The sequence below is a fragment of the Austrofundulus limnaeus genome, unplaced genomic scaffold (genome assembly GCF_001266775.1).
Source record: "Austrofundulus limnaeus strain Quisiro unplaced genomic scaffold, Austrofundulus_limnaeus-1.0 Scaffold19, whole genome shotgun sequence".
Taxonomy (NCBI): Eukaryota; Metazoa; Chordata; class Actinopteri; order Cyprinodontiformes; family Rivulidae; genus Austrofundulus; species Austrofundulus limnaeus.
The window spans coordinates 3,397,004-3,409,917 of record NW_013952421.1 but is presented as its reverse complement, the minus strand read 5'-3'; the positions used below and the strand labels follow the sequence as shown (position 1 = coordinate 3,409,917).

The 12,914-nt window shown below is 40.8% G+C and overlaps 1 protein-coding gene across 2 annotated transcripts in view; it reads right to left on the bottom strand.

Annotated features, from left to right (window-relative positions):
- ca12 (carbonic anhydrase XII) overlaps window positions 1–11,217 on the bottom strand; it is a 15,326-nt gene extending 4,109 nt beyond the window's left edge. Inside the window, exons 1-9 of one of the 2 annotated variants that reach the window (XM_014003638.1) lie at window positions 10,619–11,217; window positions 10,406–10,426; window positions 7,932–8,105; window positions 6,939–7,081; window positions 3,936–4,031; window positions 3,787–3,850; window positions 2,242–2,399; window positions 2,019–2,145; window positions 39–1,519 (exon numbers count right to left, since the gene is read on the bottom strand). In XM_014003638.1, coding sequence (XP_013859092.1) covers window positions 879–1,519; window positions 2,019–2,145; window positions 2,242–2,399; window positions 3,787–3,850; window positions 3,936–4,031; window positions 6,939–7,081; window positions 7,932–8,105; window positions 10,406–10,426; window positions 10,619–10,682 — 1,488 coding nt within the window. In that variant the 5' untranslated portion in view covers window positions 10,683–11,217 and the 3' untranslated portion in view covers window positions 39–878. Of the gene's footprint in view, window positions 1–38; window positions 1,520–2,018; window positions 2,146–2,241; window positions 2,400–3,786; window positions 3,851–3,935; window positions 4,032–6,938; window positions 7,082–7,931; window positions 8,106–10,405; window positions 10,427–10,618 lie in introns of those variants that run through there. The other variant, XM_014003639.1, reaches the window with a different exon arrangement.
- Window positions 11,218–12,914: the final 1,697 nt, after the last annotated feature.

Here is a 12,914-nt window from a genome sequence, read left to right as displayed (position 1 = left end):
ATATATATTAGTAATCAAACTATAGGAATTGACCTGGTATTCTGTAGAGCATTGGTTCCCCAAAGCTGGGGATTTTGGAAATCAAATAAAATGTCAAAACTTGTTATGGCCTATTTTTCTTATAGATCTTCCAAAATCAAAATAAAACAGTCATTTTCATGTAYATCCAGCAGTATTTATAGAAAATAAAGTCTATCTAAACACCTTGAACTTGGCCTCCGTCTCTTTAAKAACCTCCTACCATTTCTGACACTCCCACTTCAGCACATTTTCAAACAATGCTTTGGGAGAGGGMTGCTCTGTGGAGTGGGAGCTCAGCTGCAGACTGAGCTCCAGGGAGGGGTTTTGTGTAAATAGGCGGAGCTTTGTATCAGCATGAATTAAGGTAGCTCCACATGGCTACTAGAGGAGATTCAAGGATTTCTCAAAACATACATCAATGAGTCAAAGCAWCACTCTGGGTATGTTTTTGAAGAGAGAATGACATTACAACATGATATAAAGCCAAAAAAAAAAAATTTTGGGAGGGCAAGGGGATCGTATAGCGGTTTTGTTATTAGCTTAAGCATTAACAGATGAATCACAAGTCTCTGTTGCTGTTATTTTATCAATCAGAAGCTAAAATGTTGACTGCTGTAGAGGATTATAAACACATTTCAGTCAATAATAAATTAGTAAATATAAACWTCTCAGCTCTAAAGTCTGATTACAGTTTCTGATGCTAAATAGTTAAACAGCTAATAACTTTAAATAAATTAGTAATAAATACAATAAACAAAGACAGGTTTATGAAATAAGGAGGAAAATTAGTCTTCCATTGTGTGGCACAATTGTTGTTGGCTGCAAAAAGGACAATGTGAGTTATGTCAGGAATCTCTCTAGTCTTCCCACTCCATTGGCAGAAGCCAARCATGTGGATAACCCTGACCGGGCAATTTCCTTGGAACAGCGGAGGAAGAACCGCCGTGCTTTGTCGTGGTGGTCCCACTCTCCTTAATGGYCGTGGAAGTTTGCTTTTGATTCATGAGGGCTTTGGTCAGGGAGTGATCCAACTCTGACGCCTCATCAGTTGGTCGTCCTCGCAGAATGTGTCTGACAGTGGGGAGGGCCAAGTCGGACTTACAGTCCAGGTAACTTTTGAGGTTGAGCTCCGGGTAAACTTCATCTCGGAGAGACCGAACCAGCCGACTCTCAGCGTGAGACTGTTGAAGCCGATGGAAAACTTTCTGCTCCAGTGAAACATAACAAAGTGGGTTTTTAGCCAGCCCCGACTTTCCCACGTGGCGGTTGGTCTGGCTTCTCTTCCCAAGAGACGGATTCGAAGTCTGCTGTTTGGGTTTGGCCAGAGACGCACTCTGCCTGTTCCTCTTGCCAGCATGGAGCTTCTGCGAACCGCTGGGCAGGAGCTGAATCAACCCTTCATCAGCCAAGTCTGCAAGGTCACCAACCAGYAGCTGCCGCACAATCCTCTTCCTCATAAGGGGAGGTGTGACCGTCAGCGTACTCTGCAGTCCTCTGCCTGCATCAGACACAGAGCCAGGGTTGATTCAGCTTGCTGGGACACACCTTGGAACCATGTTGGGTTTTCATTTCTGCCATGCAACACTGCTGGAAATGCAGCACGARCCATCGCTTGCTAAATGCCTCTGAGGAATGTTAATAGTAAAGGATTCCACGCTGCCAAGTTGAAATGTGCCATTAGAGAAAGAAGCGCTGGGAAAAAAACTGAAAATAACATGTGCATCTGTGCCACAGAATCAGATCTGGTTACCATAAAGTGGCAAGCCAGGCAAGTGCGAGAGTGCTTCTCAGTATGTGAGAAAAATACAGCAGCTGATTTCATAAAACTGCCAATCAAATGTAAAGGTTGTAAAAGTTGTCAGTATAAAGCACAGCCACAAGCAGGTGATACTTAAGCCAAAGCCAGCAGGACAGACCGGTGCTCTGTAGAGGAATAAGCGCCTTTTTCCACTCAAGCGCCAACAATAAAGCAAGCATGTTTTGATTTTCATACTCACCCTCCTTGAACGACACCAGGACGATTCTGCTATCGACCGACTGTGGTCCCCTGAAGTTGCTCTGTAGTGGCAGATGTGCCGAGTCCTGTGAGTTTGAGGAGTACATGGCTGTTGCCAGGGCCAGAAACTACAAAGACACAACAAAACAAGAACGCACAAGTAAATATGACAAAACAAACAGCATCAAAACGTATAAAAAACCCAACACAATCAGTTAAAGCACCTGTTTTTGGGAAATGGTCACATGATTTCTGAAAATCGTCCACAGCACACTCGGATAGCAGGGAGGAGTGGTCAGCGAGCCRTCGTAGCGGTAATACTCATCTAAACGTGTCGGCAGCAGCGCTCGGATGTTGAAAGCAGGTACCTGCACTTTCTGATCTGATGATTGAAATCATAAAAACAGTATAAACATTTCATGGTCACACAAATGAGTGGATAAGGATTTGAGAAAAAAACTGACATCAAACCCAGAAGTGGCAGATGAGAAAAGAGAGAGAGCCTGATGGCAAAACAAACCATTATGAAATGTTAGACTGTWCTTCTAGAGCATTTTCTAGTCACCCAGGCTACAACACAATCTGTGTCTCTTTTTYARCCCATCCAGACTWAACKCTACARTAATCTGAAAACATMTTTTTGTAGACTAATCAGTGGCTCWGTTGGTGCAGCTGTTGCCTCTGAGCAAGAAGGTTGCCAGATTGAATCCCAGCCAGGGACCTTTCTGGGTAGAGTTTGCATGTTCTCTCCATGCATGGGTGGGTATTCTACTGTACAGGTACCCCAGTTTCTTCCCACAGACCAAAAACATGACCATTAGACTAACTGGTAACTATAAATTGTCCAGGTGTGAGTGAGAGTGAATGGTAGTTTGTCTCTATGTGTGTCTCTGTGATGGACTTGACATCTGTCCAGGTGAGGGTGTACCTCGCCCCTCGCACAGTGACTGCTGGATATGCACCATACCCCCGAAAGGAAGAAGCAGGTAAAGATAATGGATGGATAGATGGATAATCAGTGCTTCAGATCACACACACACATAGATGGAGCACATTGGAGGCAATAGTGTCTTGCTCACGGACACTTCGACATGTGATTGAATACTGATGGAACCAAACCTCTGACTCTCTTGTTGGCGGAAGCCTGTTTTAACCACCGAGCCTGAGGATTTTTCAMTGATCTCTCRGTAAATGCTCTTGGTCACTCAGTAATTTTAAGAGAGCACCTTTGGTTGCACAATGAGTGCTCAATCCACTCAAGCGCAGCATGACAGATTAGTGGTTAGCACTGGTGCTTCAGCACAAGAAGGTCTTGGGTTCAATCCCTGGTTTGGCTCTGGGGTCTTTATGTGCAGAGTTTGCATGTTCTCCTTATGTTTGCATTCCTCGGTTTCCTTCCACCGACCAAAAAAACGTGCATGTTATGTTGCTTTCTGGCTCAGGCCTCCCATGCAAAAAAAGATCTCAATGGGATTTACCAGGTTAAATAACGGTAAATAACTACAAGGGGGTTTGGTTGGTTTTGGTGTCTTCAAAGACAAGCTGTTGACCAATTATCATAGACCTTCATAAAATTTGCAAATGAATATTTGGTCCCTCAGTAAGCGCTCACAAAGGTTTGGGGTGTCCACAGAAACAACTTTTTTTATTGATTGTTGGAGTCTGCTGAGATAACAAGACAATTATTTGTTGCTCAATGACTGGCCAGTGGTCTATGTCTTGAGGAAAGAGGGGTTTAAAAAGTGAGGAGTATTTTACTTTATACCCACCTTTGTACTTGATCCCATTGATAAACTTCAGAAACTGTTCATAGGCTGGATTGAACTCCCCAACCTTAACAGAAAGCATAGGTAGATGGTTTTAGTCCTTAAAAACAACCTGTCATCTGTCTCAGCTCATGAGTTCTGAAAAAGCTCACCTCAATCAGCACACCGAGCACAGCCAAACCATCCGATTTATCAACAGCACTGGAGATGTTGGGATACTTGTCCGAATTGTAATGAACAACGTGCATCTGTRGATCCAAGAAAAAATATATCAACATCTAACAGAAAGAGGAAAATAACTTGTGTGTGTTTTTCTTGCTGAAGGTTCGATGTTATGCACAGGTCAGTTTTCTTTAGTACCACACAAAGACAAGCTCACCATTCTGGTCAAATTTAAAGATATTTTAAACGTAGACTAACGTATATGTTCTCACTGTTTATTAGCCTGRTAAAAACCAGACCCTTGTCCTTCACTTTTCTCCGTACAAGGGTCTGGACTCGCGGCTATAGAGAAGCGATTCTTGCTGGAGGCGTGGCCTCTGCTGAAGTTTAAAATGATTGGATCGAGGGTCTGGACTCTCGGCTATAGAGAAGCGATTCTTGCTGGAGGCGTGGCCTCTGCTGAAGTTTAAAATGATTGGATCGGTTGGCTGCGACGTATGTGTGACGTATTCATGACAGCTCCACTGTGAAGGAGGCTAAGCTAAGAAGCTAACCGGAAATCACGTGCTCTGTAAACAACCCTACTGGGAGGAGAAAAGTACCGAGCCAAACGAGACAGCTGTAAATTAAAGCTGCTGCTTTGTCAGACAAATTTAATTTAATTTGGAAGCCTTATCAACACGGACTGGCTTCATTCACTTCCTCCACTGCCGTATGCTAAACTAACCATCAGACACTGGGTAGAAATCAACGTCGTTCAAACCTCTGCCTTCTGTTTGCTGATTGACCCAGGTGAAATAAACTACAAGCAGACACTGCGCAGAAAATCACGTTCTGTTCTCTGATTGGCCCAAATGAAATGCTCCCGAAGAAATCCTTGTCTATGGGAGAAATCCCAGACGGAGCAGTGAAGGGAAACTAGAATTGAGCGGATCTGCGTAGGAAGGCAAGGTCCAGGCTAACTGTTTCTGGGAAATGTTAAATTTCTCTTCTTTCATTTCTAAATAAAAATCAACCCAACCTTTTTGTTAAGAGTTGTGGTTCTGGAATTGACTTAAAAAGACGCAGGATGTGTCCAGTAAGAAACTCCTCTAAAACCACAGCAATTTACATGTGGCAGCACTGCAGCTGGAGCACAGCGAGAAAAAACTGCATACTGTGACTTGAACTATGCAAAATGTTTGAACTAGTTTGATATTTTCATATTTTTTTTAAGTTGTGCTACTGTATCTTCTGCTTAAGCTAAAGTACCTCAGTAAAGTATTTGGTTAAAACAGCTCATTGAAGAGAACAGACAAACAGTCCTCTCCGAAGGTGGCTGAAAACCACAACATATAATTGTCTGGTGCTTTAATCCTTTCAGACTATGCAGGAACAAGACACAGACGTACTGGACAGCATAATTAAGCTGACTTATGTCTGCTTTTCAGTAAGAGATGCAATGGAGCAAAAATATGCAACGCTAAAACAGAAAAAGAATTAAAAGAAAAACAAACTTTTTTGGTCTTATTTTAGCAGTRGAAGTTCTCTTTAAACACATCAATGTCTTTATTTGCTTTTGTTTCACAAAACAATCGGTCCGTTTCAAGAATAAAGTGTAAGCTGCACAATAAGCACATCCTGTCAGTGTCTGACGAATACAAACCGAATGTTTGCTGCATCATCAAGAAACTGTAACAGATGTTAAACTTTTCAGTTTCTTCATCGTGAGCGGCGTCAGCTTTAAACGCTGTCAGCGTCTCGGATTCCTCCGTCAGTCAGAAGTCTCACATTTATGTCATAAAGTCTTAAATCATTTGTCTGCTGCCAAAGATGCTTTCATCTGAAGCAGGAAATGAATGCATTTAGTTAACATTTATACAAGAAGTTTATCACTTCAAAATGTTTTATTGTTGGGTGGAGAATATTTTAACATCTCTGTATAACTTTGGTAACTGTGAACTTCGTCCTTCAAAATCCCATTCAGCTTTTAAAAAAATCAACCAATTAGATCTTTAAATATGTTCAAACAGGGTGATGTATCTTTTTATGTTGAACTTGAGTTAATGTTCATTTTGCCCTGAATGTGGCTTTTTATGTGGAAACCTGTCCAGGGTGTACCCCGCCCCTCGCACTGTGACTGCTGGATATGGGCACCAGTGACCCACGCAACCCTGAAAGGAATAAACGGGTTCAGATAATGGACGGATGGATGGATGTGGCTTTTACTTGACCTTTTCATCGCTACTTCTTAATTACCCATTTTGACCACTATTTTTTGCTGAACAGGTGACAATTTAACCAGGTACAACAGGCAGCGAGGTCAGCTAACAGTGAAGTTCTTCTGCGTCAGGATCAGTGTCTCTTAAGTTGTTTTTTGTGGCTTTTGGTGTTTGTTGTTTTATGATTTTCCTTGTTATTTGTTTCGTGTTGTTTCTTATATGTGTCAGGTTTTTCTCAGTGCCTCCTGTGCCATCATCACTACACTTTTCCTGAGACAGCTTCTGCTCCTCAGCTCCTGCCCCGCCCACTCTCACCTGTTCTAAGTTCTCATTTTGCCCAATATCAGCACCTGTCCATAAAGCCCCTCAGTTTTTCCCTTCACATCAGTCTGGCATTGTGTGTGTTTATACCACCTMCGGTTCTCCTCAAGTGTTGCTCATTTGTAGTTTTTACTGCCATGTCAGCCTTTGCTTTTGTTTCATAAATTTAAAGTATTTCTTCAAGCTACTTGTGTTTTCCTGCACTCCTGGGCCCAATTACCCCAAACCATAGTTTTATCTCACTTCAGTGTTTCTGTAGACAGCAGGGTGCAGTGTAGTTTTATACTCCCTATAAATCAGTTAGAATATTCTGATCCATGTAAAAGATTTCAAAGAAATGCAAGTTTGCAACGTAACAGGTCCTAAACAAAGCAGAAAAAATTTAAGTAAAAAGTAATTTTGGAAATAAATATGGGTGGAGATGCGGGGTTAATTCTAAAATCTGCTGTTTGTATGTTTGTTGTTGTTTACCTCTGCTGCGTACTGTTTGCTGTTCACCATGTGTTCAGAACCAGAGGGTCGGCCAGAGGAGCCCCAGTGGAAATGCAGCTGAGCTGCAGCGTAGCGATGACGCAGGCTGGAGATGAACATCCGTGCGGGCAGAGATACTTGCACTGAGGGGGGGAATGAATAAATAAAGAGAAATTCCAAACACACGTCAACAAGCAGACAGAGTCACCTCACTTCACAGCAATCAGGAGGCATTAATCTAAACAGTGGAGGTCAGTCAAAGTCATGTGGCTGCATTTAAAGCAGCTTTAGTGATGTATGTTGCACTCATCATGTTCATCAGTGTGTCATGAATGCTTACGCAGGAAAAAAAACCTCTGTCAGCTCGTTTCAAACGCACGTCACACAGCGGCGTCTCTCGGCTTGAGGAGCGGGGGGCCGTCATGTGTGCACACATAGGCGTTTGTTCCGTCTTTGCGTTCTGTCGCTCGCAAACGTGTCGTTAACGTAGTTTTCTGAATCATCAGCGTGAGTCGGCAGACGCTGCTTTGCATGTTAAGCACAACTGTCACGGAAAATTCCTGATGCTTTTCTGACGGACGTCCATCAAATCGGCTCTGCAGAATCCCACTTAATGCAAAGCACTTGACGCACTTGTGAATATTTGTTTGCAAGTTTATTTCATTAAGATGCAGCAGAACCAGCAGAGGCAGAACAGCATTCTTWGCTCCAGTTCTCTCAGGCAAAACTGTGAGCTCTTTCTTTAAGATAATAAGAGAGTGATTACAGAAAATGACTGAGGTCATAGAAGGATCATTCTACCGTCATTTTCTTTGTGTTGACCCAGAAATTAGCTTTCAACATTTATCTGATGCCATTCTTTCTGAATACGCTCTGATTTCAGAAACTTGTATATTTGAATCCAAATATAATTATGTTTGAGTTTAACGCACAGCTGTAGGTTTACCTTCAGAATTATACATTTTGTCAATGCTTTCATTGATTTATACTCACAAGAGTGTCCATTATTGCCCAAGGTGAGTTGCTCATTCGGTGGCAAGTTGTAGTTCTGAACCTCAATGGGACGTAAAGTCGGATCAAACCTCAGCAGCTCTGACCTGATGTCTATAGGAGACTGGAAGGCACCACCGCAGTACGGATAATGCTTAGACCAGTGATGCTCTCCATCTGGACCAGAAAGGGGAAAAAAAAGTTTCATTTTTGAAAAGAAGACAAACAAAACCGTCCCTGTAGACAGCTGATCGAGGAACAGGTTCCACAATGAGCTTCTTCTAATTTATTTATGTAAAATARTCTTCTCACGGTAAAAGTTTCTGCAGAAACTTTGATTTTCAGACCASTGATGTGCAATCCAAGATAAAACATTAATAAAATGTGGGTTAGGGTGGGCAAAAAAGGGTGGAGGCAAATGTGGATGCYTCAACGTTCCCACCCAAATTTAATGTGCTAGTCAAGGGATTTGGACTTGTAACCTTCCGATTACAGACTGCCATATTCCCCCAAATAAAATACTCTGTAAAACAAGTTTAACGACAAAAATGACCACCATTGCAAAACACCAGACACCTTCAGATTCTAGTGTTCAGATCTAATGTTTGTCCTCTGCTTGAGGGAGAAGCGTTGATTTTTAGATCAACTGTATGACTCAGTGGTGGTCGTGTCAACAGAAAATGTTACCAGCCTTATAGAGAACTGACTGCAGCAAATAAATAAATAAATAAATAAATAAATAAATAAAACAAAACATGTCCCAGGGCTCAGAGTGTAAGTGAGAATAAAATTCCTGTCCAGCAGTTTTAATGAGGCTATGAGGGGTTTGTTGTTGACACTACTGTATAATCTCAATCAAGATAGGATTAAACATTTAGATAACGAGTTGCAGTGAGTTTTGATATCGATATGATTTAACGAAATATTCATGTTTTACACGTTTTGAAACATTTACGTATTAACCTTTRCACAGTTATGTATAGCCTAAAAAAYATTTTTGTTCAACATTTCTGAAAATTGTATTGTAAGCAGAGAACGTGCATTTACTGTGAAAACACAGTTAACAACTTTACTAAAGCGTGTTCTAGAAGCTAAAACTGGTGTGTTAAAAGAAGCTAAACACTTGCTAAAACTTAAAAGTAGCAGTACATTACCAAAATGTTAAAGCAGCTTAATATAAAAAGTAGCCAAAGACCAAAAGCTGAATATATTTCAGCTAAAAGCTAAAAGTAGCAAACCACTAAAATCCAAAAGTAGCTAAAAGCTAGCAAACAGCAAAAAAATATGAAAATTGTTTCTACTGTAGAGGCTAAATGTAGCCAAATATTAAAAGCTAAAAGTAGGACTCAGTTTTTCATTCACTTGTCCCCTTTTTTAGGGTTCGTCACAGCAAGCTATTTTCGCACAAATTTTATCAACTGTTTCACACCGAATACCCTCCCTGACACATTCAGGACTCAAACCTGCAGCCTCAAAACTACGAGACACTCACCACTGAGCCACTGCAGCACCCCCTACAAATGAAAAGCAACAGAAAACTAGAGCCAGCATGCTGATGCAGATTTTAAAGAGAACAACATTTTTGAATGAACTGAGGCAATCTCAGTTTCTATGGGGACAATAATTGTAAATAAAGATTTGAGAAAACTGACAAAAACCAAAAGATTTTGCCCCGTTTTCTTCAATAAGCTGAACAATTTAATGCAATGATTAAAACAGCACAAAGTTTTTGGACGTAATTTGATTGCCCATAATGTCTGAATAAATGAGTAATAATAATAATGAATCCCCACTCACGGTGCAAACTATAGACAGGGTTGATCAAACTGAACCCGAGGCGCCTAAAAGACTGATCAGAGAAGGAAAAGATGTWGTGGCAAAGACAGTGTGCAGAGAACAAAAACTGCACTTATTCTTCATCCAGTCGCTTCACCTGCATCAAAGTTTGTTTCATCATCCAGTCCTTGAGTGAGGATGTGTGAGAGGCGGCGACACGGTGAGAAGAGGTCGTGGCGTGACCACAGTTTATGTAAGAGAGACTCGTGGGTCTAGAAGCGTTCAGACCTTAAGGCGTGACACAAAGGCAGCCAGCCACTAATGAAATGTTGTGAAGGCAGTTTGTAAATGAACACAATAACATGAGGTGATGGGGGTGATGTCAGTGCTCGTCCTGCAGACTGTTTGTTATTTCTGCATTCGACACTTTTCTCCATTTTACTCTTATTGGACATGCAAACAGTAAAAAGTAWCATCCTGTCAAAATCTTTGTTTTTCTCTCAGTGTTGGAGAAAATGTATTCTTGRCACCTGATTTTTCTTTGATGCTCAAATCACAAAATGTTTAAAAAGTTAGCATTTTAGTGACTGTTTTCATACCCCAAATTATATTTTATTAGAAATATAATATAGTATTTATCTGTTACAGTAGTTTTAGAAAACATTGAGTAAAGTTAACTGACACAGTGAGTAAAGACTTACCATCATAGGTCCATTTGGCACCTGAAACAGACCAAAAACAAGTTATTCAATTATGTTACATTAAAAAAAAGTGAATTAATTGCATTTGTTTGATCAACAAATTCAAAATGAAGATGATAAAAATGTCTCCATAAGCATATAAAGTTTACACATATGATGTCCTCTCCATCTGTCCTGCAGAAGGATGCAGACGGCTTTGTTTTGTGCCCTTACCCCTCAGTGCACTGAATAAAGTCAGCGGCAGGACAAGGCTGAGAGTGGAGCTCAAACTGTGCATCTTCAGTCTGATCACAGAGCCGTCCAGAGCAGGATCCTGGAGCGCCAGGCTCAAACCCCTCCAAAAAAGCCCTTTTTATACTCCTGCTGTCAGCTCCTCTGACGTCAGAGCAACAACCGAGCCGTCAGAGGCATCAAGGCACCGGAGGGTGACGGCTGCAGAGCAGRGGCCGAGGGAAACCTCTCATTTCTGTTTCCCCACCTCAGAGCTGCGGCGGGAGGGTTGGAGCTGAGAGGAGGAGCGCACATCCAGCTGTCTGACAGGCTCTGAGCTGGACTCAGGCAGGTGTTTGAGCGCCTCACACAGCAGAACCCTGTTAGCAGCTGCTGAGTCAGCATTCTCATTGTTGTTCTGTTTTTTTATTTTATTTTATTTTTCATTGTTTGTTTGTTTCTTTGTCTGTTTGTTTCTTTCTTCTGTTTTAGCTCTTCAGATGATCAAAATATTCACCTCTTTTAGAAGTATGCTATAACTAAGTTTCTGTAATTGTTACATTTTTCTAAATTATTTTCAAATGTTTTCTCTCTAAAATACATTAAGAGCTTCTCAGTTCTTTCCAAGACGTGTTTTTTTTAATCCGCTTTACTTTTAGCTGTCAGTTATCATTTTGCTTCTTGTAGCATTTCCTACCTTAGCTTTTAGCTAATCTTTTCAACTTGGCTCAAAGGCAAGCAGCAAAATGAAAAACAAAAACCTACTTGATAAATATTGATACAGACATTGATAAACCTTCATCATTAGAGCAGCACGAGGCATGAGCGCTGGAAGTAAAGACTCATAACAAGTTTCGATCTATTTGGATGAAGAAAAACGGACAGTTTGAGGATAAATTAGGTAATCTGAAAGAAAAAATGCTGTTTCTATTTGTTTCAAATAGACTGATTTGATCTGTACTTGTACTATTTTAGATTAGCAAATAAATATTTTGAACTAATGATTTTATTACTCACATGTTCATTTGGAAATATAACAACCTGTTTTTTTGCTTGTACCCCGACAGGATAAGTGCTTATAATAATTATTTTAACACTTTAAACAATAGCATAATTTCTCTGATCTTAATTATTTAAATTAAGTCCAAAGAGAGACTTTCAAGAATCAAGAAATGCTGATCATCACAGATAAAATGATGAATGAGATCAAATGCTTCTGGAACAAGAAAAAAGTCAAAGTTCTGAGTAATGTTGATAAAGTATCTGACCTTGCAGAGAAGATTCTGGAAATCACAGCTGAGTATCCAGCTCTGAAGACACTCATCATTCATACAGGAAGTGATGAAGTTATGAACCGACAGTCAGAAATCTTGAAGGATTTCATTCAGTCGCTGAATGCAGTTAAAAGTCTCAACATGGATGTGTTCCTCAGTGGGCCCGTTCCTTCAGCAGACTGTTTGCTCTTTTTGGTTTTTTGGAAAAGTTCTGTGCTGACCACTCTGTGAGATTTGTGTTTAWCTTTGATCTCTTCTGGGAAAGACGACATCTCTTCAAGTCTGATGGAATGACTTTGGACCGACATGGATCGGAGCTGTTAGCTTCAAACATGAAGTATTTCCTGAATCAAGTTCCGGCTGGAACCAAACAACAGGAGAGTGATTAGCTGACGTCTGAGGCTGAAGAACAACAGCAAAAAACTGAGACACCAATAGAATACAACGTGCAAGTGGCTGATAAGGAGACTGAACCAGAACCACAGAGAGGGGAGTTACTTCAAACTGCTGAACTGGAAGAACATCTGGATCCATCAACATCACAAACAGAGGAACCAGAAAATGTGTTCCCCCAGCCTACAACTGAAGAAAAACTGACCACTTCTCCTCCACCAGAGGAACCAAAACCATCAACAAAGAATGAAGATGTAAGATGTACAGTGGGGAAAATAAGTATTTAGTCAGTCACCAATTGTGCAAGTYCTCCCACTTAAAAAGATGAGAGAGGCCTGTAATTGACATCATAGGTAGACCTCAACTATGAGAGACAAAATGTGAAAAAAAAATTGAGAAAATCATTTTGTCTGATTTTTAAATAATTTTTTTGCAAATAATGGTGGAAAATAAGTATTTGGTCACCTGCAAACAAGCAAGATTTCTGGCTGTCACAGACCTGTAACTTCTTTTTTAAGAGGCTCCTCTTTCCCCAACTCATTACCTGTATTAATGGCACCTGTTTGAAGTCTTTAACAGTATAAAAGACACCTGCCCACAACCTCAAACAGTCACACTCCAAACTCCACTAT